General features: G+C 49.2%; 1 protein-coding gene across 2 annotated transcripts in view; it reads right to left on the bottom strand.

Moving 5' to 3' along the window:
• The window catches only part of NRBP1 (nuclear receptor binding protein 1), a 78,171-nt gene extending 56,614 nt beyond the window's left edge, over window positions 1-21,557 (bottom strand). For both annotated transcript variants that reach the window (XM_069973306.1, XM_069973307.1), the window contains exons 1-2: window positions 21,463-21,557; window positions 2,823-3,058 (exon numbers count right to left, since the gene is read on the bottom strand). In XM_069973306.1, coding sequence (XP_069829407.1) covers window positions 2,823-3,017 — 195 coding nt within the window. In that variant the 5' untranslated portion in view covers window positions 3,018-3,058; window positions 21,463-21,557. The remainder of the gene's footprint in view (window positions 1-2,822; window positions 3,059-21,462) is intronic.
• Between the last annotated feature and the right edge of the window lie 3,443 nt (window positions 21,558-25,000).

Raw genomic sequence — 25,000 nt, 5'->3', positions numbered from 1 at the left:
TAAAGAGCAGCAGAACATGCTGACGCTATAGAAAATAACACTTATTATTTCTTTCAACAAACAAAAGATGATGAAAATTTTCCTATACTTCCGGCCCTTACCCCAGGTTTGGAGGACCCCAACTTCCGGCATTGGTCCAAAGCGGGTATCTTTCTCTGGTTTATGCCATGTTGGTTTCCCCCCTGGAGCAGCCTAGCCCTCCATACTTGTCCACCTGGGCCTCTTGCTTTTGGCTGGTCAGATCTCCAACCATTCCTCCGCAATCTCCTAGCGCCTACAGGGGGCAGGAAACAGACGTCTTTCCAGATGGTACTGGGTGCCTACTCTTCTCTACAGGATCTTCCCTGGTGTCTCACCGATGTGCAGGAGAAGTGTGGGGACGACGACTCGCTCCTACATACCTTCCAGAGCCATCCTAAATCAGCCCCTCTCTGGAGGGAGGTTTGGCCTCTAACCTCTACCTTCACAGATTTCCAGCTGCCTTTCTCCCCCGCATTTTTCCTCTCGTACCTCTCCGAGATCCTGGCAAGACATATGGTCATTCTATCCTAAATTGCTTGCAGCCAGAGCATGTATCCCGGCCATGTGGCGTTACCCAGATGCATGGAGAATCTCTCCATCCACCGCCCTCTTTTCCTCCCCTTCTCTTTCACTTCTTCCTGCCCCCACCACCTTGGCTGGACATAGGATGTAGGCTTTGGCCAGTGCTTTAAAGGGGTTATCCAGCGCTCCAAAAACATGGCCACTTTCTTCCAGCGACAGTCCCACTGTTGTCTCCAGCTTGGGCAGGTTTTTGCTTCTCAGTTCCATTGAAGTCAATGGAGCTTAAATAAAAACCGCACCTGAACTGGAGACAAGAGTCATGTGGTCTGTGAAAGAAAGTGGCGGTGTTTTTGTAGCACTGGAGAAGCCCTTTATGTTCCACCAATTTCCTGTACTTTTACCTCTGATGCTGCATTATACCTTATTTCATGTATGTAACACTGCAGATAACTTTGCAGGTGCAGCTCTTCATTTACTTGTTATAAAAGTTATTTAAAAATCTTTAACCCCTTAAGGTCGTTTTTGCTTTTTCCACTTAATGTTTAAAAGGCCATAGCGCTTGCATTTTTTATGAGCGCTTATTTTTTGTGAAACAATTGTACTTTGCAATGACCGGCATTATTTTTCCATAAAATATGCTGCGAAACAGGAAAAAAATCATTTGCGCTGTCACAATGAAAAAAAAAAAAAAAGGAATTTGTTTTGATTTCGGGGAGTTTTGCATTTACGCCATTCGCCCTGTGGTAAAACTGACTTGTTATGCATGTTCCCCAAGTCGTTACGATTAAAACGATATATAACATGTATAACTTATATTGTATCTGATGGCTTTTAAAAAATTCAAACCATTGTTACCAAATATACGTTCTTTACAATCGCTCCATTCCCGGCTTATAGCACTTTTATCCTTTGGTCTATGGGGCTGTGTGAGGTGTCATGTTTTGCACCATGTTGTCTTCTTTCTATCGGTACCTTGATTGCGCATATGCGACTTTTTGATCACTTTTTATTACATTTTTTCTGGATTTGATGCGACCAAAAATGTGCAATTTTGCACTTTGGAATTTTTTTGCGCTGACGCCGTTTACCGTGCAAGATCAGGAATGTGATTAATTAATAGTTCGGGCGATTACGCACGCGGCGATAGCAAACATGTTTATTTGCTTATTTATTAATTTATAAAATGGGAAAAGGGGGGTGATTTGGATAAAAATAGAAGTCCCCCTGGGGAACATGTATATACACAGATGGATACAAAGATCCATCAGATCGGTGATACATTGCTCTGGCCTGCGACGCTGAGCCCCGGCACGGGCAGAAGAACGGATCCGTCCCACTAGACACCAGGGATATGAAGTGTAAAGCACTTTAGTGCAGCTGTCAGGTTTGACAGCTGCATTGAAGTGCTTAATTAGCCGGCGCGGCAACAGGACCCGCGCCGGCTAATAGGGGCGCTCCCCAGCTGCAGATCACAGCCGGGAGCGGTGCCGTTCAGAGCAGGGTCCCGGCGGGGCCCCTCTCTGAACTCCCCCCGCGGCACTATGACGTACCAGGTACGTCATGGGTCGCTAAGGGGTTAAATAGTCAGAACAAAAAAAAAACCACACCATTGTGAATAAAAATAAGCACATCCTGGCTGCTTTCATAGAAGGGTAAGTAGCAGCCAAGTGCTGCACGTCCACCACCACTGATTACCTGATCAGCAGCAGGTGTGGCCACCTGTATGATTCACACAGGACGTATCCGCAGCGGATCTCTCACTGCAGCACACTGATTGGCTGACCGCCGGGCGCCCCGAAGAAAGCCAGTACAGTATGTTACCAGGCCGTGGGGGATAATGGCGCCGAGTTTGACATACTAGCAGTGAGATGAGGATCCTGCTACAAGTATGTCAGCCCACTGAAGTGAATGGGTAATCCGCTGCGTATACGTCCAGTGTGAATCTAGCCTAAAAGCAGAAGTTTGTTGGTCTGAATCCATCAGGCGAGTGTAACAAACGGGAATCATTTAAGGCAGCTGAGAACCTTCCCAGGAGTGAACGCTTTAGGCACCTTACACACAGAGATTTGTCTGACAGATTTATGAAGCCAAAGCCAGGAATGGATTTGAAATGAGGAGAAATCTCAGTCTTTCCTTTCTGACCTGTTCTCTGCTAATAGTCTGTTCCTGGCTTTGGCTTTAATAACCAGTCAGATAAATCTCTCGGTGTAATGGTCCCCTTAGGAAACGCACCGCCCAGCTCAGAAACAGGGTCACATGACCCAGCATCACCATCTTACCTCTTCACGCCTTTTTTGCCAGCGACCACAAGGTGACTCCTCTAGGATCTCAGACTCGTCTTCACTCTCCTCCTCCTCCTCTTCTTCTGGGGCTGGCACTGAGGGTGCACTCACCGGTGGAGACATGGAGGTAACATTGTCTAACTTGGGGTCTGAGCCCGTACTAGGGGCAGTTTTATGTTCCCCTTCAGACATCGTTCTGGAGTCCAGGCAAGGGTGTAAGAAGTAAGCACCACCTAAAAGAGAAGGAAGGAGACATCAGGAGATGGCTGCGAAAGTCACTCAAAGACAAGAAGAACAGCGCCAGAACCTGCCCAACCTTCTACAAGAAGTACTGCGAGCCCGGGGGAACCGAGGGACGGGGCGAGCCCGGGGGAACCGAGGGACGGGGCAGGGACGGGGCGAGCCCGGGGGAACCGAGGGACGGGGCAGGGACGGGGCGAGCCCGGGGGAACCGAGGGACGGGGCGAGCCCGGGGGAACCGAGGGACGGGGCGAGCCCGGGGGAACCGAGGGACGGGGCAGGGACGGGGCGAGCCCGGGGGAACCGAGGGACGGGGCAGGGACGGGGCGAGCCCGGGGGAACCGAGGGACGGGGCAGGGACGGGGCGAGCCCGGGGGAACCGAGGGACGGGGCGAGCCCGGGGGAACCGAGGGACGGGGCAGGGACGGGGCGAGCCCGGGGGAAATCGAGGGACGGGGCGAGCCCGGGGGAAATCGAGGGACGGGGCGAGCCCGGGGGAAATCGAGGGACGGGGCGAGCCCGGGGGAAATCGAGGGACGGGGCGAGCCCGGGGGAAATCGAGGGACGGGGCGAGCCCGGGGGAAATCGAGGGACGGGGCGAGCCCGGGGGAAATCGAGGGACGGGGCGAGCCCGGGGGAAATCGAGGGACGGGACGAGCCCGGGGGAAATCGAGGGACGGGGCGAGCCCGGGGGAAATCGAGGGACGGGGCGAGCCCGGGGGAAATCGAGGGACGGGGCGAGCCCGGGGGAACCGAGGGACGGGGCGAGCCCGGGGGAACCGAGGGACGGGGCAGGGACGGGGGAACCGAGGGACGGGGCAGGGACGGGGGAACCGAGGGACGGGGCAGGGACGGGGCGAGCCCGGGGGAACCGAGGGACGGGGCGAGCCCGGGGGAACCGAGGGACGGGGCGAGCCCGGGGGAACCGAGGGACGGGGCAGGGACGGGGGAACCGAGGGACGGGGCAGGGACGGGGGAACCGAGGGACGGGGCAGGGACGGGGGAACCGAGGGACGGGGCAGGGACGGGGTGAGCCCGGGGGAACCGAGGGACGGGGCAGGGACCGGGCGAGCCCGGGGGAACCGAGGGACGGGGCAGTGACGGGGCAGGGACGGGGCGAGCCCGGGGGAACCGAGGGACGGGGCAGGGACGGGGCGAGCCCAGGGGAACCGAGGGACGGGGCAGGGACGGGGCGAGCCCAGGGGAACCGAGGGACGGGGGAACCGAGGGAGGGGGCATTATTAGTTCATGGGGGCACCTCTGGGGGCATTATTAGTTCATGGGGGCACCTCTGGGGGCATTATTAGTTCATGGGGGCACCTCTGGGGGCATTATTAGTTCATGGGGGCACCTCTGGGGGCATTATTAGTTCATGGGGGCACCTCTGGGGGCATTACTAGTTCATCACAGCAGGGGATCCTACATACAGGGGGCACAGCAGGGGATCCTACATACAGGGGGCACAGCAGGGGATCCTACATACAGGGGGCACAGCAGGGGATCCTACATACAGGGGGCACAGCAGGGGATCCTACATACAGGGGGCACAGCAGGGGATCCTACATACAGGGGGCACAGCAGGGGATCCTACATACAGGGGGCACAGCAGGGGATCCTACATACAGGGGACATCCCACACAGCGCAGTTACTATGGGAGCCGACAGGAGGGAGAAAGGAAGGAAGTTGCTAGAAATGTGCGGAGCCTAAATTGTTTGTCTTGCAGGTTCTGAAGAGATGAAAAGTAGCTGGAAGGAATCATCCTGGAGGTCTGGGCCGGATGGAGAGGAAAAGGGAAAGTGACTCCTCTGATCAAAGAAGACGTCACCTGTGAGACACTGTATGACGGTTTTCTTATTTTGTAGAACATTCTTTAGTTGGGGCGCCCCGAGGTGGAAAAGGTTGGGAAGCACTGCTGTAGACGCTTCAGTCCAATATCGGCAGCAGAAAATAGCAGGTAATTGTGCTGCTTGTTAGTGACAATTGTTTTTGCAGTATTGGAGCCGGATTTTAAACAGTTAATTGAGTGCACGCTTCTTCTACATTTGGATAATGCAAGTTATTGTGCCTATTAGTTTACAGTGTTAGATGTCTGATGATAGTACAAGCCGGCTGTGATGATTATCCTCCGGGCGGTAGAGCGCTTGTAGCGCTGTCTGGCGCTCACTTTTGTACAATCTGTGGCCCGCGCTTGCGCAGATGAGTCTGTTGCCGTGGGACCTCGTGGGTTTTTGGCCCCAGATTTGGATGCTTATTGCCTCTTGATATAATAGTTGTTTTTAGATGAATGAATGTGACAACTGGATGTGTATGATGTAGAAAAAAGGATTCTTGTTGTCCTAAGGAAAAGATATAGTAGCTGGACACGTTTCAAAGCCTTCTATGTCTCTTTCTGTGTTTATCCAATGCCCACGGAGCTCCTATAGCTATCTGCTGAAGACTTTCATTAGTGGGCTGCTTGAGAACCTGTGGTCTATTAGATTGGATAATTGACCACCAGGCATTTGTACATATAAAATAACATAAAAAATAAAATGACATAAGCAATAAAATGAAATTCAGCTGGAGATAGAACTGGCTGCATATTCGGCCATAGTTTAGTGGTGAGTCTTGTGAATAGTTTGAACAGATCTGATTATATCTTATCAGAAAAAAGTGGTCATATATCCATAATATGTATGCCATAGGGTTATATTCTCTTGATGATAATGTATTTTGTAAAATGGCAAAAAGGAGGAAAGAAAAGAAGGGGAAAGAGTTAATGATGTGTGTTGTTGGGCCGTGGGGGGATAAATTGCAGGGTCCGTCAAGGCGCTGATAAACAGCCAGGCACGTGACGGGCCGTGCGAAGAGATCCACCCCAGCTAGTGATTCAGATGAAACCGAAAACTTCATCATTCAGTCCTGCTGGTGCGATGGTTTCCGGCCTATATTAGTCTGGCCTCTGCTCTTGACATGGCTGATATAGAATTGCCCCCTCTCCAACTGGCTTTTACTGTATGTAATGCTGCATATATGATACCGTCTGGCTTCATGTCGTGGAACTGTTTGAAATGTGCGGACAAGGGATGCTTCTTGTTTCCTTTTCTGATATTGTAAAAATGTTCACTAATTCTGCTTTTTAGTTCCCTCTTTGTACGTCCCACGTATTGTGTGTTACATGGACACTGTAAGATATATATGACACCTTTGGTGTGACATCTTAGTAGCTCTTTGATTGGCCATTTAAACTGATTGGTGGTTGATTGGACTTCTGTGGTTTTTTGGGGGAATCGTGTGTGTTTGCAACAGGTACACGTTCCGCACTGAAAGAAGCCCTTGGTTGTCAACCAAGTCGATTTTTCTTGTTTGAGAGAAGGATTTCTAATTGTTGGGGCTACTTTGATGGCTAGATTTGGGGCTCTGGTGAACACAATAGGTATGTGCAGTTCCTTATCAGCCTGCGGAATTAACTAGTCAGTATCTTGGTAAGCCATCTGGGGAGATGGCAGCTGGAGAAGAGTATGTAACTGTTTTTGTAGGTTGGTTTTTTGTAGGTGTGGAATGTCAGTTGATTGTTATGGTAAGGGTAAGATCTAGGAATTCTACTTTTTCTTTGCTAATGTTGGGGGCGAATTTAAGATTGAGATTGTTGGTGTTGAGATGTAGAAGGAATTGTTCTAGTTGGTCCTGAGTGCCGTTCCAGATAAGGATGATGTTGTCTATATACCTCTTCCAAAAGAGGAGGTTGTTTCCCAAATGTGGTATAATAGTCAACTCTTCCCAATGGGCCATAAACCGATTTGCATAGCTGGAGCGAATCTGGTGCCCATGGCTGTCCCGGTTGTCTGTTGGTAGTACGAATGATTGAAATAGAAGTAGTTATGTGTCAAAATAAAGGAAATTGCTTGAACTATGAATTGAATCTGTTCTGGTGGGATATTGGTTTTGTCGAGATGGTATTTAGTAGCTTGTACTCCTTGATGGTGATCTATAATGGTATATAGTGATTGTACAAAACCAATATCCCATCTCCACAAGCCATCAAGGAGTACAAGCTACTAAATACCATCTCGACTAAACCAATATCCCACCAGAACAGATTCAATTCATAGTTCAAGCAATTTCCTTTATTTTGACACATAACTACTTCTATTTCAATCATTCGTACTACCACAGTAAAGGCGGTGGGTGCAGCGCACTATAATCTCCGGGGCCGAGGTCACAACTAGGCAGTGACTACCCTGATAACTAAATATCAAACAGAGAATAAAAGAAGCCTAGACCTCAAAGCTGGTGTAGGTAGCAGATGGGTAAAAATTGGTATGTGAAATGAAAATGGATAAGTGAAAATCCACAAAATGACAAGAGCAGAATGAAAGCAGCTCAGGCAATGGCAACCCTAAGTAACAGAGAGAGAGGAGCCTGGATGTCCAGGCAATACTCCTAATGTCCACTTGATAGTCCAAATAAAAAGCTATTTAATATTGGTAATAAAAGTAAAAATAGTGAAAATCTCAAAGCATGAATGAATGCGTCAGTGTAAAAACCGAGATATAAATATAATTACTAACAAACACACATATTAGAAAGAACAATAAAAAACAAAAAACAAAACAGTAATACATAGTTTAAAATGTAAAATGTAACCATAGGGCCCTTATGGTGTTACGCTAGTCACAGCTGTGGTAAAGAAACACAACAATAGCGCATTGGAATATATTAAGCGCTGTAGAACTATAAGTCTCAGCTGGACTGTGCTGCAAAAAAAAAAAAAAAAAAAGGAATCACACTGAATTGTAATAAAACCACAGTGGGATTGCAGGAATGGCGCTGTACTGTCACAAGTCTCAGCCGGAATACACTGCAGCGAGAGTACAACCACACTGGACTGGGATTGCTGGTATTTCATCAGCGCCATGACGGACCCTGCGATTTATCCCCCCACGGCCCAACAACACACATCATTAACTCTTTCCCCTTCTTTTCTTTCCTCCTTTTTGCCATTTTACAAAATACATTATCATCAAGAGAATATAACCCTATGGCATACATATTATGGATATATGACCACTTTTTTCTGATAAGATATAATCAGATCTGTTCAAACTATTCACAAGACTCACCACTAAACTATGGCTGAATATGCAGCCAGTTCTATCTCCAGCTGAATTATATCAGGTCTATTTTGTCATTCATGTATTTTCTAGGACATAGACACCTCCCATCATGTACTCAGTCATTTTAATTGTACCAATATTTTAACATTATAACATACATCTAGCCATGTAAGAATGTTCATTTCATTGTTTACTTTACTGAATTTCATTTTATTGCTTATGTCATTTTATTTTTTATGTTATTTTATATGTACAAATGCCTGGTGGTCAATTATCCAATCTAATAGACCACAGGTTCTCAAGCAGCCCACTAATGAAAGTCTTCAGCAGATCGCTATAGGAGCTCCGTGGGCATTGGATAAACACCGATAGAGACATAGAAGGCTATGAAACGCGTCCAGCTACTATATCTTTTCCTTAGGACAACAAGAATCCTTTTTTCTACATCATACACATCCAGTTGTCACATTCATTCATCTAAAAACAACTATTATATCAAGAGGCAATAAGCATCCAAATCTGGCGCCAAAAACCCACGAGGTCCCACGGGCAACAGACTCATCTGCGCAAGCGCGGGCCACAGATTGTACAAAAGTGAGCGCCAGACAGCGCTACAAGCGCTCTACCGCCCGGAGGATAATCATCACAGCCGGCTTGTACTATCATCAGACATCTAACACTGTAAACTAATAGGCACAATAACTTGCATTATCCAAATGTAGAAGAAGCGTGCACTCAATTAACTGTTTAAAATCCGGCTCCAATACTGCAAAAACAATTGTCACTAACAAGCAGCACAATTACCTGCTATTTTCTGCTGCCGATATTGGACTGAAGCGTCTACTGCACCAACTGTTCCCACAATACGGACAATAATTCAGGTCATTAACCAACCAGTGTTTATAACATCAATTGCCACTTGATTAACTATCCAATCAATATCATATCTCCTAGATAAGGATCGCTAGTTTCATTATTACTGATCATTTTGATGAATGAATGAGACTGATTCACTTACAAGAGACCAATATATAAACTTTCGCTTTTATATTTCTTATTTTATGTACATCTATTTCTTTAATTTTTCTATTTTTCATTTTTTCATATTTTTTATTCATTTATTTTTCCATTTTGGTACTTTTTATAGTGCACTATTCTTATTTTTAATAGAGATCTCTAAAGTATATATTTTACTGTACGATGTTCTATTGCAGTTGACCTTTAATACTTTTAATTGCACATGATAAGCATTCCCTGATATTTATAAATAACCCTAGGCGAATATTTCATCGCTACATATTTTATTGTTTTCACTCATCAGAATTAGCTCATTGTTCTTGTATCAAAATTAGTTACCTGAGGACCTCACTATAGACTCTTGTTTGTTCTTGTCACCTTGTTTTTTGTCGGCCCAGTCCAGTATCTGTATGTGACCCTGTAGCCCCCCAGCTCCTCCTCTCCATGCTCCGCTCTATCTGTATGTGACACTGTAGCCCCCCAGCTCCTCCTCCTCCATGCTCCGCTCTATCTGTAGTATGTGACACTGTAGCCCCCCAGCTCCTCCTCCTCCATGCTCCGCTCTATCTGTAGTATGTGACACTGTAGCCCCCCAGCTCCTCCTCCTCCATGCTCCGCTCTATCTGTAGTATGTGACACTGTAGCCCCCCAGCTCCTCCTCTCCATGCTCCGCTCTATCTGTAGTATGTGACACTGTAGCCCCCCAGCTCCCCCTCTCCATGCTCCGCTCTATCTGTAGTATGTGACACTGTAGCCCCCCAGCTCCCCCTCTATCTGTATGTGACACTGTAGCCCCCCAGCTCCTCCTCTCCATGCTCCGCTCTATCGGTATGTGACACTGTAGCCCCCCAGCTCCTCCTCTCCATGCTCCGCTCTCTGTATGTGACACTGTAGCCCCCCAGCTCCTCCTCCTCCATGCTCCGCTCTATCTGTATGTGACACTGTAGCCCCCCAGCTCCTCCTCTCCACGCTCCGCTCTATCTGTATGTGACACTGTAGCCCCCCAGCTCCTCCTCTCCATGCTCCGCTCTATCTGTATGTGACACTGTAGCCCCCCAGCTCCTCCTCTCCATGCTCCGCTCTGTGTGTGACACTGTAGCCCCCCAGCTCCTCCTCTCCATGCTCCGCTCTATCTGTATGTGACACTGTAGCCCCCCAGCTCCTCCTCTCCATGCTCCGCTCTATCTGTATGTGACACTGTAGCCCCCCAGCTCCTCCTCTCCATGCTCCGCTCTATCTGTATGTGACACTGTAGCCCCCCAGCTCCTCCTCTCCATGCTCCGCTCTCTGTATGTGACACTGTAGCCCCCCAGCTCCTCCTCCTCCATGCTCCGCTCTATCTGTATGTGACACTGTAGCCCCCCAGCTCCTCCTCTCCACGCTCCGCTCTATCTGTATGTGACACTGTAGCCCCCCAGCTCCTCCTCTCCACGCTCCGCTCTATCTGTATGTGACACTGTAGCCCCCCAGCTCCTCCTCTCCATGCTCCGCTCTATCTGTATGTGACACTGTAGCCCCCCAGCTCCTCCTCTCCATGCTCCGCTCTATCTGTGTGTGACACTGTAGCCCCCCAGCTCCTCCTCTCCATGCTCCGCTCTATCTGTATGTGACACTGTAGCCCCCAGCTCCTCCTCTCCATGCTCCGCTCTATCTGTATGTGACACTGTAGCCCCCAGCTCCTCCTCTCCATGCTCCGCTCTATCTGTATGTGACACTGTAGCCCCCCAGCTCCTCCTCTCCATGCTCCGCTCTATCTGTAGTATGTGACACTGTAGCCCCCCAGCTCCTCCTCTCCATGCTCCGCTCTATCTGTAGTATGTGACACTGTAGCCCCCCAGCTCCTCCTCTCCATGCTCCGCTCTATCTGTATGTGACACTGTAGCCCCCCAGCTCCTCCTCTCCATGCTCCGCTCTATCTGTAGTATGTGACACTGTCCCCCCCCAGCTCCTCCTCTCCATGCTCCGCTCTATCTGTATGTGACACTGTAGCCCCCCCAGCTCTTCCTCTCCATGCTCCGCTCTATCTGTATGTGACACTGTAGCCCCCCCAGCTCCTCCTCTCCACGCTCCGCTCTATCTGTATGTAACACTGTAGCCCCCCAGCTCCTCCTCTCCATGCTCCGCTCTATCTGTAGTATGTGACACTGTAGCCCCCCAGCTCCTCCTCTCCATGCTCCGCTCTATCTGTATGTGACACTGTAGCCCCCCAGCTCCTCCTCTCCATGCTCCGCTCTATCTGTAGTATGTGACACTGTAGCCCCCCAGCTCCCCCTCTCCATGCTCCGCTCTCTGTATGTGACACTGTAGCCCCCCAGCTCCTCCTCTCCATGCTCCGCTCTATCTGTAGTATGTGACACTGTAGCCCCCCAGCTCCTCCTCTCCATGCTCCGCTCTATCTGTAGTATGTGACACTGTAGCCCCCAGCTCCTCCTCTCCATGCTCCGCCCTATCTGTATGTGACACTGTAGCCCCCCAGCTCCTCCTCTCCATGCTCCGCTCTATCTGTAGTATGTGACACTGTAGCCCCCCAGCTCCCCCTCTCCATGCTCCGCTCTCTGTATGTGACACTGTAGCCCCCCAGCTCCTCCTCTCCATGCTCCGCTCTATCTGTATGTGACACTGTAGCCCCCCAGCTCCCCCTCTCCATGCTCCGCTCTATCTGTAGTATGTGACACTGTAGCCCCCCAGCTCCTCCTCTCCATGCTCCGCTCTATCTGTATGTGACACTGTAGCCCCCCAGCTCCTCCTCTCCATGCTCCGCTCTATCTGTAGTATGTGACACTGTAGCCCCCCAGCTCCTCCTCTCCATGCTCCGCTCTATCTGTATGTGACACTGTAGCCCCCCAGCTCCCCCTCTCCATGCTCCGCTCTATCTGTAGTATGTGACACTGTAGCCCCCCAGCTCCTCCTCTCCATGCTCCGCTCTATCTGTAGTATGTGACACTGTAGCCCCCCAGCTCCTCCTCTCCATGCTCCGCTCTATCTGTATGTGACACTGTAGCCCCCCCAGCTCCTCCTCTCCATGCTCCGCTCTATCTGTATAGGAGAGTATATAGAGATACAGCACAGCAAGAGGAGGAAGGAGAGTATATAGAGATCAAGTCATTGCCAAAAGTTTTGAGAATGATTGAAGCAGTAGACTTTGTAAGAATTAATATTTCTGTTTTTAAAATGACAATTTGCATATACTCCAGAATGTTATACAGGGGGATCAGTATAACACCAATTACTTGTACAGTCAGTATTTGCCTAGAAAATGAACCTTATCCCCCAAAACACATTTCATCATCATTGCAGCCCGGCCTTACAAGGAGCAGCTAACATTGTTTCAGTGATTGCTCCATTATCACAGGTGTGGGTGTTGATGAGAAAAGGGCCGGAGATCAATCTGTCATGATTAACCCTTTAAGGACGGGCCACTTTTCGTTTTTTCCTCCTTTTGTATATAAGGCCATACATAGCACTTGCATTTTTCCACCTAGAGACCCACATGACCCCTTACTTTTTGCGTCACTAATTGTACTTCCCAATGACGGCTGAATTTTATCATAAATTACACTGCGAAACCAGGAAAAAATTCTGTGTGTGATGAAATTGAAAAAAAAAAAAAAAAAAAAAAAAAAGGAATTTTGTTTATTTTGCTGCAGCCGAAAACAAACGGGTGCTGAGCCAGGGACAGCGCCATCTTGGAGAGGTCCCTGGCCGGCATCAGGTACAGAGATCGCTCCTCCAGGACAACATCCCAGAGGAGTGATCTCACCCACTAGACACCAGGGAAATGCTGCATCAAGTAATCGAATGCAGCTGTCATGTTTGACAGCTGCATCTGATTACTGTATTAGCGGGCACAGCGATAGGACCGTGCCCGCTAATACCTACGGTCCCGGGCTACAAGGGGCACCCGGAACCCCGGCGGTTCATAACGGGGTTGCCGTGCGTCCCCACTCTGAACACCTCTTACAGGCCCTTAAAGGGGTAGTCCGGCGATAAAAAATTATTCACAGAATAACACACATTACAAAGTTATACAACTTTGTAATGTATGTTATGTCTGTGAATGGCCCCCTTCCCCATGTCCCACCACCCCCACCCGTGTACCCGGAAGTGTGGTGCGCTATACATTACCTGTCACGTGCCGACCACGGTCTCCGATCCTCAGCCAATCCTGTGCTCAGCCAATCGCGGCTGAGCAGCTGATGACATGGCCGCGTCATCAGCCGCTCAGCCGCGATTGGCTGAGCACAGTTATGCTCAGCCAATCGCGGCTGAGCTTCGGATGACGCTGCAGAGGGTGCCCGGCACTCGGGAAGATCCGCCGGCCTCCCGAAGAAGACGTCACTGCTGACGATCGGAGACCGTGGACGACACGAGATGCGGTGAGTATAATGCACCACACTTCCGGGTCTAGCGTGGGTGGGGGGAAACACGGGGAAGGGGCCATTCACAGACATAACATACATTACAAAGTTGTATAACTTTGTAATGTGTGTTATTCTGTGAATAATTTTTTATCGCCGGACAACCCCTTTAAGAGGTTAAGTAAGAATGACACCACTGGACACTTTAAAAGGAGGCTGGTGCTTGGCATCATTGTTTCTCTTCTGTTACCATGGTTATCTCTAAAGAAACACTTGCAGTTATCATTGCACTGCACAAAAATGGCCGAACAGGGAAGAGTATCGCAGCTAGAAAGATTGCACCTCAGTCACCAATCTATCGCATCATCAAGAACTTCAAGGAGAGAGGTTCCATTGTTGCCAAAAAGGCTCCAGGGCGCCCAAGAAAGACCAGCAAGTGCCAGGAGCATCTCTTATAAGTGTGGTCAGCTGCGGGATGGGGCTACCAGCAGTGCAGAGCTACCTCAGGAATGGCAGCAGGCAGGTGTGAGGGCATCTGCACTGTGCACTGTGCGACTGCGGAGACTCTTGGAGCAAGGCCTGGTCTCATGGAGGGCAGCAAAGAAGCCACTTCTCTCCAGAAAAACATCAGGGACAGACGGATATTCTGCAAGACGTCCAGGGAGTAGACTGCTGAGGACTGGGGGAAAGGTCCAGGGAGTGGACTGCTGAGGACTGGGGGAAAGGTCCAGGGAGTGGACTGCTGAGGACTGGGGGAAAGGTCCAGGGAGTGGACTGCTGAGGACTGGGGGAAAGGTCCAGGGAGTGGACTGCTGAGGACTGGGGGAAAGGTCCAGGGAGTGGACTGCTGAGGACTGGGGGAAAGGTCCAGGGAGTGGACTGCTGAGGACTGGGGGAAAGGTCCAGGGAGTGGACTGCTGAGGACTGGGGGAAAGGTCCAGGGAGTGGACTGCTGAGGACTGGGGGAAAGGTCCAGGGAGTGGACTGCTGAGGACTGGGGGAAAGGTCCAGGGAGTGGACTGCTGAGGACTGGGGGAAAGGTCCAGGGAGTGGACTGCTGAGGACTGGGGGAAAGGTCCAGGGAGTGGACTGCTGAGGACTGGGGGAAAGGTCCAGGGAGTGGACTGCTGAGGACTGGGGGAAAGGTCCAGGGAGTGGACTGCTGAGGACTGGGGGAAAGGTCCAGGGAGTGGACTGCTGAGGACTGGGGGAAAGGTCCAGGGAGTGGACTGCTGAGGACTGGGGGAAAGGTCCAGGGAGTGGACTGCTGAGGACTGGGGGAAAGGTCCAGGGAGTGGACTGCTGAGGACTGGGGGAAAGGTCCAGGGAGTGGACTGCTGAGGACTGGGGGAAAGGTCCAGGGAGTGGACTGCTGAGGACTGGGGGAAAGGTGCAGGGAGGGGACTGCTGAGGACTGGGGGAAAGGTCCAGGGAGCGGACTGCTGAGGACTGGGGGAAAGGTGCAGGGAGCGGACTGCTGAGGACTGGGGGAAAGGTGCAGGGAGGGGACTGCTGAGGACTGGGGGAAAGGTGCAGGGAGGGGACTGCTGAGGACTGGGGGAAAGGTCCAGGGAGTGGACTGCTGAGGACTGGGGGAAAGGTCCAGGGAGCGGACTGCTGAGGACTGGGGGAAAGGTGCAGGGAGTGGACTGCTGAGGACTGGGGGAAAGGTGCAGGGAGGGGACTGCTGAGGACTGGGGGAAAGGTGCAGGGAGGGGACTGCTGAGGACTGGGGGAAAGGTCCAGGGAGCGGACTGCTGAGGACTGGGGGAAAGGTCCAGGGAGCGGACTGCTGAGGACTGGGGGAAAGGTCCAGGGATCGGACTGCTGAGGACTGGGGGAAAGAAGCAGGGAGTGGACTGCTGAGGACTGGGGGAAAGGTCCAGGGAGCGGACTGCTGAGGACTGGGGGAAAGGTCCAGGGAGAGGACTGCTGAGGACTGGGGGAAAGAAGCAGGGAGTGGACTGCTGAGGACTGGGGGAAAGGTGCAGGGAGGGGACTGCTGAGGACTGGGGGAAAGGTCCAGGGAGCGGACTGCTGAGGACTGGGGGAAAGGTCCAGGGAGTGAACTGCTGAGGACTGGGGGAAAGGTCCAGGGAGCGGACTGCTGAGGACTGGGGGAAAGTCATTGTCTCTGATGAATCCCCTTTTCGATTGTTTGGGACATCTGGAAAACAGCTTATTGGGAGAAGAGGAGGTGAGCGCTACCACCAGTCTTGTCTCATGCCAACTGTAACCGGCATCCTGATACCATTCACGTGTGGGGTTGCTTCTCAGCCAAGGGAATCGGCTCTCTCACAGTCACGGCCATGAATAAAGAATGGGACCAGAATGTCCTCCAAGAGCAACTTCTCCCAACCGGCCAAGAGCAGCTTGGCCACCAACAATGCCTTTTCCAGCATGATGGAGCACCTTGCCATAAAGCAAATGTGGTAACTAGAGATAAGAGAACCGGGTTCGGGTCGATCTGTTCCGTTCGGCATTTGATTAGCGGTGGCTGCAGAACTTAGATAAAGCCCTAAGGTTGTCTGGAAAACATGGATACAGCCAATGACTATATCCATGATTTCCACATAGCCTTAGGGCTTAATCCAAGTTCAGCAGCCGCCGCTAATCACATGACGAACGATCAAGTTCAGATGGACTCCAGCTGCTCCAGGTTCGCTCATCTCTAGTGATAACTAAATGGCTCAGGGAACAAAACAGAGATTTTGGGTCCATGGCCTGGAAACTCCCCATAGCTTAATCCCATTGAGAACTTGTGGTCAATCATCAAGAGACGGGTGGACAAACAAAAACCAACAAATTCTGACAAAATGCAAGCATTGATTGTGCAAGAGTGGACGGCTATCAGCCAGGATTTGGTCCGGAAGTTGTATGAGAGCAGCCGGGGAGAATTGCAGAGGTCCTGAAGAAGAAGCCGCAACACTGCAAATATTATAGACTTGCTGCAGTAACTCATCTAGCTGTCAGTATAAGCTTCTGTTACTCAGAATATGATTGCAGTTATATTTCTGTACGTGATAAAAACATCTGACAAACACACAGAAAAACCAGAGGGCAGAGGATCATGGGAAAATAGAAGATTTGTGTCATTCTCAAAACGTTTGGCCATGACTAGAGATCCAGCACAGCAAGAGGAGGAAGGTGAGTATGTAGAGATCCAGCACAGCAAGAGGAGGAAGGTGAGTATGTAGAGATCCAGCACAGCAAGAGGAGGAAGGTGAGTATGTAGAGATCCAGCACAGCAAGAGGAGGAAGGTGAGTATGTAGAGATCCAGCACAGCAAGAGGAGGAAGGTGAGTATGTAGAGATCCAGCACAGCAAGAGGAGGAAGGTGAGTATATAGAGATCCAGCACAGCAAGAGGAGGAAGGCGAGTATGTAGAGATCCAGCACAGCAAGAGGAGGAAGGCGAGTATGTAGAGATCCAGCACAGCAAGAGGAGGAAGGCGAGTATGTAGAGATCCAGCACAGCAAGAGGAGGAAGGCGAGTATATAGAGATCCAGCACAGCAAGAGGAGGAAGGTGAGTATATAGAGATCCAGCACAGCAAGAGGAGGAAGGTGAGTATATAGAGATATAGCACAGCAAGAGGAGGAAGGAGAGTATATAGAGATATAGCACAGCAAGAGGAGGAAGGTGAGTATATAGAGATATAGCACAGCAAGAGGAGAAAGGTGAATATATTGAGATCCAGCACAGCAAGAGGAGAAAGGTGAGTATATTGAGATCCAGCACAGCAAGAGGAGGAAGGTGAGTATATAGAGGAGACCCAGCATGGACAGGAAAGGAGGCTACTCACACACAGACCTATACAGCACCAATAAGGCACCTATGGAGGTAATACTATAAGCAGAATGTATATGGGGGGGGGGGGGGGGGGAGTATATAACAGCAGGTAAGAATCATATATACAGATCAGAAAACAGCTTATAGAAAAGGGAATATAGTGCAGCATATCATATATAGAAGTGGCAGTGTACGGGGTATGTATAGAGGGGTGGGGCGGTATACGGGGTATGTATAGAGGGGTGGGGCGGTATACGGGGTATGTATAGAGGGGTGGGGCGGTATACGGGGTATGTATAGAGGGGTGGGGCAGCATACAGGGTATGTATAGAGGGGTGGGGCAGCATACAGGGTATGTATAGAGGGGTGGGGCAGTATACAGGGTATGTATAGAGGGGTGGGGCAGTATACAGGGTATGTATAGAGGGGTGGGGCAGTATACAGGGTATGTATAGAGGGGTGGGGCAGTATACAGGGTATGTATAGAGGGGTGGGGCAGTATACAGGGTATGTATAGAGGGGTGGGGCAGTATACAGGGTATGTATAGAGGGGTGGGGCGGTATACAGGGTATGTATAGAGGGGTGGGGCGGTATACAGGGTATGTATAGAGGGGTGGGGCGGTATACAGGGTATGTATAGAGGGGTGGGGCGGTATACAGGGTATGTATAGAGGGGTGGGGCGGTATACAGGGTATGTATAGAGGGGTGGGGCGGTATAGGGGGTATATATAGAGGGGTGGGGCGGTATAGGGGGTATATATAGAGGGGTGGGGCGGTATAGGGGGTATGTATAGAGGGGTGGGGCGGTATAGGGGGTATGTATAGAGGGGTGGGCGGTATAGGGGGTATGTATAGAGGGGTGGGGCGGTATAGGGGGTATGTATAGAGGGGTGGGGCAGTATAGGGGGTATGTATAGAGGGGTGGGGCAGTATAGGGGGTATGTATAGAGGGGTGGGGCAGTATAAGGGTATGTATAGAGGGGTGGGGCAGTATAAGGGTATGTATAGAGGGGTGGGGCGGTATACAGGGTATGTATAGAGGGGTGGGGCGGTATAAAGGTATATATAGAGGGGTGGGGCGGTATACAGGGTATGTATAGAGGGGTGGGGCGGTATAAGGGTATGTATAGAGGGGTGGGGCGGTATAGGGGTATGTATAGAGGGGTGGGGCGGTATAGGGGGTATGTATAGAGGGGTGGGGCGGTATAAGGGTATGTATAGAGGGGTGGGGCGGTATACGGGGTATGTATAGAGGGGTGGGGCGGTATAAGGGTATGTATAGAGGGGTGGGGCGGTATACAGGGTATGTATAGAGGGGTGGGGCGGTATACAGGGTATGTATAGAGGGGTGGGGCGGTATAAGGGTATATATAGAGGGGTGGGGCGGTATACAGGGTATGTATAGAGGGGTGGGGCGGTATACAGGGTATGTATAGAGGGGTGGGGCGGTATACAGGGTATGTATAGAGGGGTGGGGCGGTATACAGGGTATGTATAGAGGGGTGGGGCGGTATACAGGGTATGTATAGAGGGGTGGGGCGGTATACAGGGTATGTATAGAGGGGTGGGGCGGTATAAGGGTATATATAGAGGGGTGGGGCGGTATACAGGGTATGTATAGAGGGGTGGGGCGGTATACAGGGTATGTATAGAGGGGTGGGGCGGTATACAGGGTATGTATAGAGGGGTGGGGCGGTATAAGGGTATATATAGAGGGGTGGGGCAGTATACAGGGTATGTATAGAGGGGTGGGGCAGTATACGGGGTATGTATAGAGGGGTGGGGCGGTATACAGGGTATGTATAGAGGGGTGGGGCGGTATACAGGGTATGTATAGAGGGGTGGGGCGGTATACGGGTATGTATAGAGGGGTGGGGCAGTATACGGGGTATGTATAGAGGGGTGGGGCAGTATACAGGGTATGTATAGAGGGGTGTGGCAGTATACAGGGTATGTATAGAGGGGTGGGGCGGTATACAGGGTATGTATAGAGGGGTGGGGCAGTATAGGGGGTATGTATAGAGGGGTGGGGCAGTATACGGGGTATGTATAGAGGGGTGGGGCAGTATACAGGGTATGTATAGAGGGGTGGGGCGGTATACAGGGTATGTATAGAGGGGTGGGGCAGTATAGGGGGTATGTATAGAGGGGTGGGGCAGTATACGGGGTATGTATAGAGGGGTGGGGCAGTATACGGGGTATGTATAGAGGGGTGTGGCAGTATAGGGGGTATGTATAGAGGGGTGGGGCGGTATACAGGGTATGTATAGAGGGGTGTGGCAGTATAGGGGTATGTATAGAGGGGTGGGGCGGTATACAGGGTATGTATAGAGGGGTGGGGCGGTATACAGGGTATATATAGAGGGGTGGGGCAGTATAGGGGTATGTATAGAGGGGTGGGGCAGTATACGGGGTATGTATAGAGGGGTGGGGCAGTATACAGGGTATGTATAGAGGGGTGGGGCGGTATACAGGGTATGTATAGAGGGGTGGGGCAGTATAGGGGGTATGTATAGAGGGGTGGGGCGGTATACGGGGTATGTATAGAGGGGTGGGGCGGTATACAGGGTATGTATAGAGGGGTGGGGCGGTATACGGGGTATGTATAGAGGGGTGGGGCGGTATACAGGGTATGTATAGAGGGGTGGGGCGGTATACAGGGTATGTATAGAGGGGTGGGGCGGTATACAGGGTATGTATAGAGGGGTGGGGCGGTATACAGGGTATGTATAGAGGGGTGGGGCGGTATACGGGGTATGTATAGAGGGGTGGGGCGGTATACAGGGTATGTATAGAGGGGTGGGGCGGTATACAGGGTATGTATAGAGGGGTGGGGCGGTATACAGGGTATGTATAGAGGGGTGGGGCAGTATACAGGGTATGTATAGAGGGGTGGGGCGGTATACAGGGTATGTATAGAGGGGTGGGGCGGTATACAGGGTATGTATAGAGGGGTGGGGCGGTATACAGGGTATGTATAGAGGGGTGGGGCGGTATACAGGGTATGTATAGAGGGGTGGGGCGGTATACAGGGTATGTATAGAGGGGTGGGGCGGTATACAGGGTATGTATAGAGGGGTGGGGCAGTATACGGGGTATGTATAGAGGGGTGGGGCGGTATACAGGGTATGTATAGAGGGGTGGGGCAGTATAGGGGGTATGTATAGAGGGGTGGGGCGGTATACAGGGTATGTATAGAGGGGTGGGGCGGTATACAGGGTATATATAGAGGGGTGGGGCGGTATACGGGGTATGTATAGAGGGGTGGGGCAGTATAGGGGGTATGTATAGAGGGGTGGGGCGGTATACAGGGTATATATAGAGGGGTGGGGCAGTATACGGGGTATGTATAGAGGGGTGGGGCAGTATAGGGGGTATGTATAGAGGGGTGGGGCGGTATACAGGGTATGTATAGAGGGGTGGGGCGGTATACAGGGTATATATAGAGGGGTGGGGCGGTATACAGGGTATGTATAGAGGGGTGGGGCGGTATACAGGGTATGTATAGAGGGGTGGGGCAGTATACAGGGTATATATAGAGGGGTGGGGCAGTATACGGGTATGTATAGAGGGGTGGGGCAGTATAGGGGGTATGTATAGAGGGGTGGGGCGGTATACGGGGTATGTATAGAGGGGTGGGGCGGTATACAGGGTATATATAGAGGGGTGGGGCGGTATACAGGGTATGTATAGAGGGGTGGGGCGGTATAGGGGGTATGTATAGAGGGGTGGGGCAGTATACAGGGTATATATAGAGGGGTGGGGCGGTATACAGGGTATGTATAGAGGGGTGGGGCGGTATACAGGGTATATATAGAGGGGTGGGGCGGTATACAGGGTATGTATAGAGGGTTGGGGCAGTATACAGGGTATGTATAGAGGGGTGGGGCAGTATACGGGTATGTATAGAGGGGTGGGGCAGTATAGGGGGTATGTATAGAGGGGTGGGGCAGTATACGGGTATGTATAGAGGGGTGGGGCGGTATACAGGGTATATATAGAGGGGTGGGGCAGTATACGGGTATGTATAGAGGGGTGGGGCGGTATACAGGGTATGTATAGAGGGGTGGGGCGGTATACAGGGTAGGGTATGGGATAGTTGTAGGAGTCAGGGCTCCAGTATCGGGGTTACCGTTCTGAGGCTCCCGGCTCCCCGGTGTACGGAATCCGGCTGCGTCTGCTAAATTCCCAGCAACGTCCTATGACGTCAGACGCACAGAACGTAAAACGTACAGCATCCGGCAAAAGTGGGCGGACCTAGACGTAGGGGGCGTAGACGTTCCACACGCAATGCGAATAAAGTGACGTAAGACGCACAACATCGGTGGCCTACGGTCTCTCACACGGGCCAATCCTAATCGCTGTAATGATCGTCTGTGGGCGTGTCATCGTTATGAGGGCGTGGTCTATATTACGTAAAACTTTATAACGACGTATTATCTCCGGTAACGGCCAGAGGTTTAGAAACGGGCGACCACACAACTTCTCACACATCCGGGTCCCCAGGTGTGTGGGTATGAGTGTATATATATATATATATATATATATATATATATATATATATATATATATATATACAGGTAATAAGAGGGGTATGAGTATATATATATATACAGGTAATAAGAGGGGTATGAGTATATATATATACAGGTAATAAGAGGGGTATGAGTATATATATATATATATATACAGGTAATTAGAGGGGTATGAGTATATATATATATACAGGTAATAAGAGGGGTATGAGTATATATATATATACAGGTAATAAGAGGGGTATGAGTATATATATACAGGTAATAAGAGGAGTATGAGTATATATATATATACAGGTAATAAGAGGGGTATGAGTATATATATACACAGGTAATAAGAGGGGTATGAGTATATATATATATATATACAGGTAATAAGAGGGGTATGAGTATATATATATACAGGTAATAAGAGGGGTATGAGTATATATATATATATACAGGTAATAAGAGGAGTATGAGTATATATATATATATATATATATATACACAGGTAATAAGAGGGGTATGAGTATATATATATACAGGTAATAAGAGGGGTATGAGTATATATATATATATACAGGTAATAAGAGGAGTATGAGTATATATATATATATATATATATATATATATACACAGGTAATAAGAGGGGTATGAGTATATATATATACAGGTAATAAGAGGGGTATGAGTATATATATGTAACCGAATGGGTTCATTTCAGAAAATAAAAGTGTCTTATTGATGTAATGAGAAGGAATGTATTATTTTAATGTCTTGTGTGTATATATATATATATATATATATATATATATATATATATATATTTATTCGTATGGCTATGTGTGTAGAAGTCATTGTAGTTGTGTGTGTGTGTATGTATACTGTCACACCTATGTCAGCTGTCCAGCCATATACCTGCACAATAGTGTAGACATTGGAGGATACAGTTGTTTGTTGCTATTGTTCTATGGCTGACAGAACCTTGTAGCTGTAGTTGTGAGACTGGGTCCCCATTGTGCTGGTAAATATGTACAAGGCCGGAGAAACATCAGATAACTTCCATTCATGGTGATCAGTGGTCTACATAGACATACAAGCACATCACCCCCCACCCAAACTTACTATAAAGGTCGGGGGTATGTAGCTTCGAGCCAGCCTCAGCTGGGACCATGGATGGAAGGTGCCCAGCACCCTGGAGGTCATCGAGGGAAATGGGTGTATATTAGTGTATAATGTACAATGGGGCTCCCCATCTCATTGTGGAAGGAACATCTCTGCATCTGTACCATCTGTAACTGCAGCTAAGTATTGTTCTTTGTATTAAATACCTTATTTTTCTATAATTCTGTGTGGTTATAGCCTTCTCCGACTATTATCAAAAGCAACCGGCTACATAATGGTGTCAGAAGTGGGATTATAGTCATAGAATTGCTATAACTATATAATAGGATATAATGTATGTGTTAGCTGAGATGTGTAGTTGTGGGGTAGATGACAAAGCGAGTCCAGTCCCCTGGTGGGTGTGTAGTTCGCGACCCTGGGCACCCAGCACTCGAGGTGGTGACACCATGACAGCGGACAGACCCCAGTCGGCTGGTGGTGCCTTGTTATGTCTCTTGAATGGCAGAAGACGGCAGCAGATGTGGGATGGATCTGTCTGCTGGTGCGAATTGAGAGAGACATACAAGAAAAAGAAGTGAGGCAAGTGGCTTCATGGATGTGGAGATTGTAGGGTGGGAGCAGCTCCTCACCAGGTTCTGGCCAATGAGTGGTCGCAGTGTGTTGGTTTATAGGTTTGAAGTAACTCATGAGTTAAGTGTTTGAGAGATGTGAAACCTGTAGTAATGTGTTTGCAAAGAGGATGAGTAGAAGTTGTGTGTTATTGGCCGGTAAGAATGGAGGTTATTGTTTTACCGGTATTGGAACGATTAATGTGTAGAAGGTGACAGTGTGATAGTGAAAAGTGTAACTTCCAGCCATATATGACGGCTTGTATATGTCTTTATAATGACGTTGTATGTGTTTTTACACTGCAGAAAAGTTTCTCTCTGTACCTGGGAAAGCAGAGTGAGAAGCAGCTTGTCAGTAAGAAAACAATAGAAGGTGCGGAGCTCACAGGAGGTTTAATCTCATAGTAATTGATAAATGACAATATGGAGCTCTGCTGCGGCAGGAAGGTTTTCTTTTTGTGACTTCTCTGGAAAGATTAGTTGAGGACTCTCTGTTTGTCATTTGAAGATTTTGTGTCTGAGAGCTATAAACGTAATCTCTGTGCAAAGTGTTGTCCTCTGTCCATTGTTTTAGTGTTTGTGGACCAGTCAGATAGACGATAATCTGAGGACTTCATGGGATTATGTAATCTATGATATAACTAATATGTCTGGGTTTTATTTGCAGGTTCTTGAAGGAGTATTGCTATACAGTATATAGTATGTGTATAACTTGTAATATAATGGATTCATTTAAATTGGTAAATGTAAATTGGGGTATAGAAAGAGAAAAATCCACCTGGTGATATTGATTACACTTTGTAAGATTTGAAAAATAACCATGAGTTTTGTTTATTTCCACAGCTGGAGGAAAGTTTTGCCCTTATGAAAAGTTTTGTTTTTTCACAGTTTGGCAGGAAGGACGGACACCGAGAACTTCAACTGTGTGAAAATGCCATCAATTGTCCATTTATATTTTAGGATTTGCACATGAAAGAGACATTTTTTTGATATGGTTAACCACAATTTTGTAGGCATTTCATGAAGCTTTTTAATTTTTTTTAAGGAGCTCCTTGTTTTGTTTTATTTTTACCATTTCTTTTGTGTGAATTGTATGTTATGAATGAATGGGCCCATGTGTGTTTTATGTTTGTACATGTCTGTATTGTTATATGTTTTGTCTATCTTGTGATACCACAAGAAGGTTAGTAGGCTTTTATGGTCCCAAGGTTGCAGACGACTGACCTGAAGTATGACAGTACAAAGCCCTGGACTAAGGGGGTGGTGACAAATGACATAGAAAGGTGGGATAAGAAAGGGAGAGTGACAGCTCCTTATGTTTGGATATACCAGCCGCCCTTTGTCCCTCCTAAAGACCAAAACCCTGAGAGGGAAATAAGATTGAGAAGTCTGAATTGTCTTCAGATGCCTACTTGGTGCT

This window comes from Dendropsophus ebraccatus, chromosome 6, assembly GCF_027789765.1.
Source record: "Dendropsophus ebraccatus isolate aDenEbr1 chromosome 6, aDenEbr1.pat, whole genome shotgun sequence".
Taxonomy (NCBI): Eukaryota; Metazoa; Chordata; class Amphibia; order Anura; family Hylidae; genus Dendropsophus; species Dendropsophus ebraccatus.
Note: the sequence above shows the minus strand (reverse complement) of the source record. Positions and strands in the feature narration are given on the sequence as shown.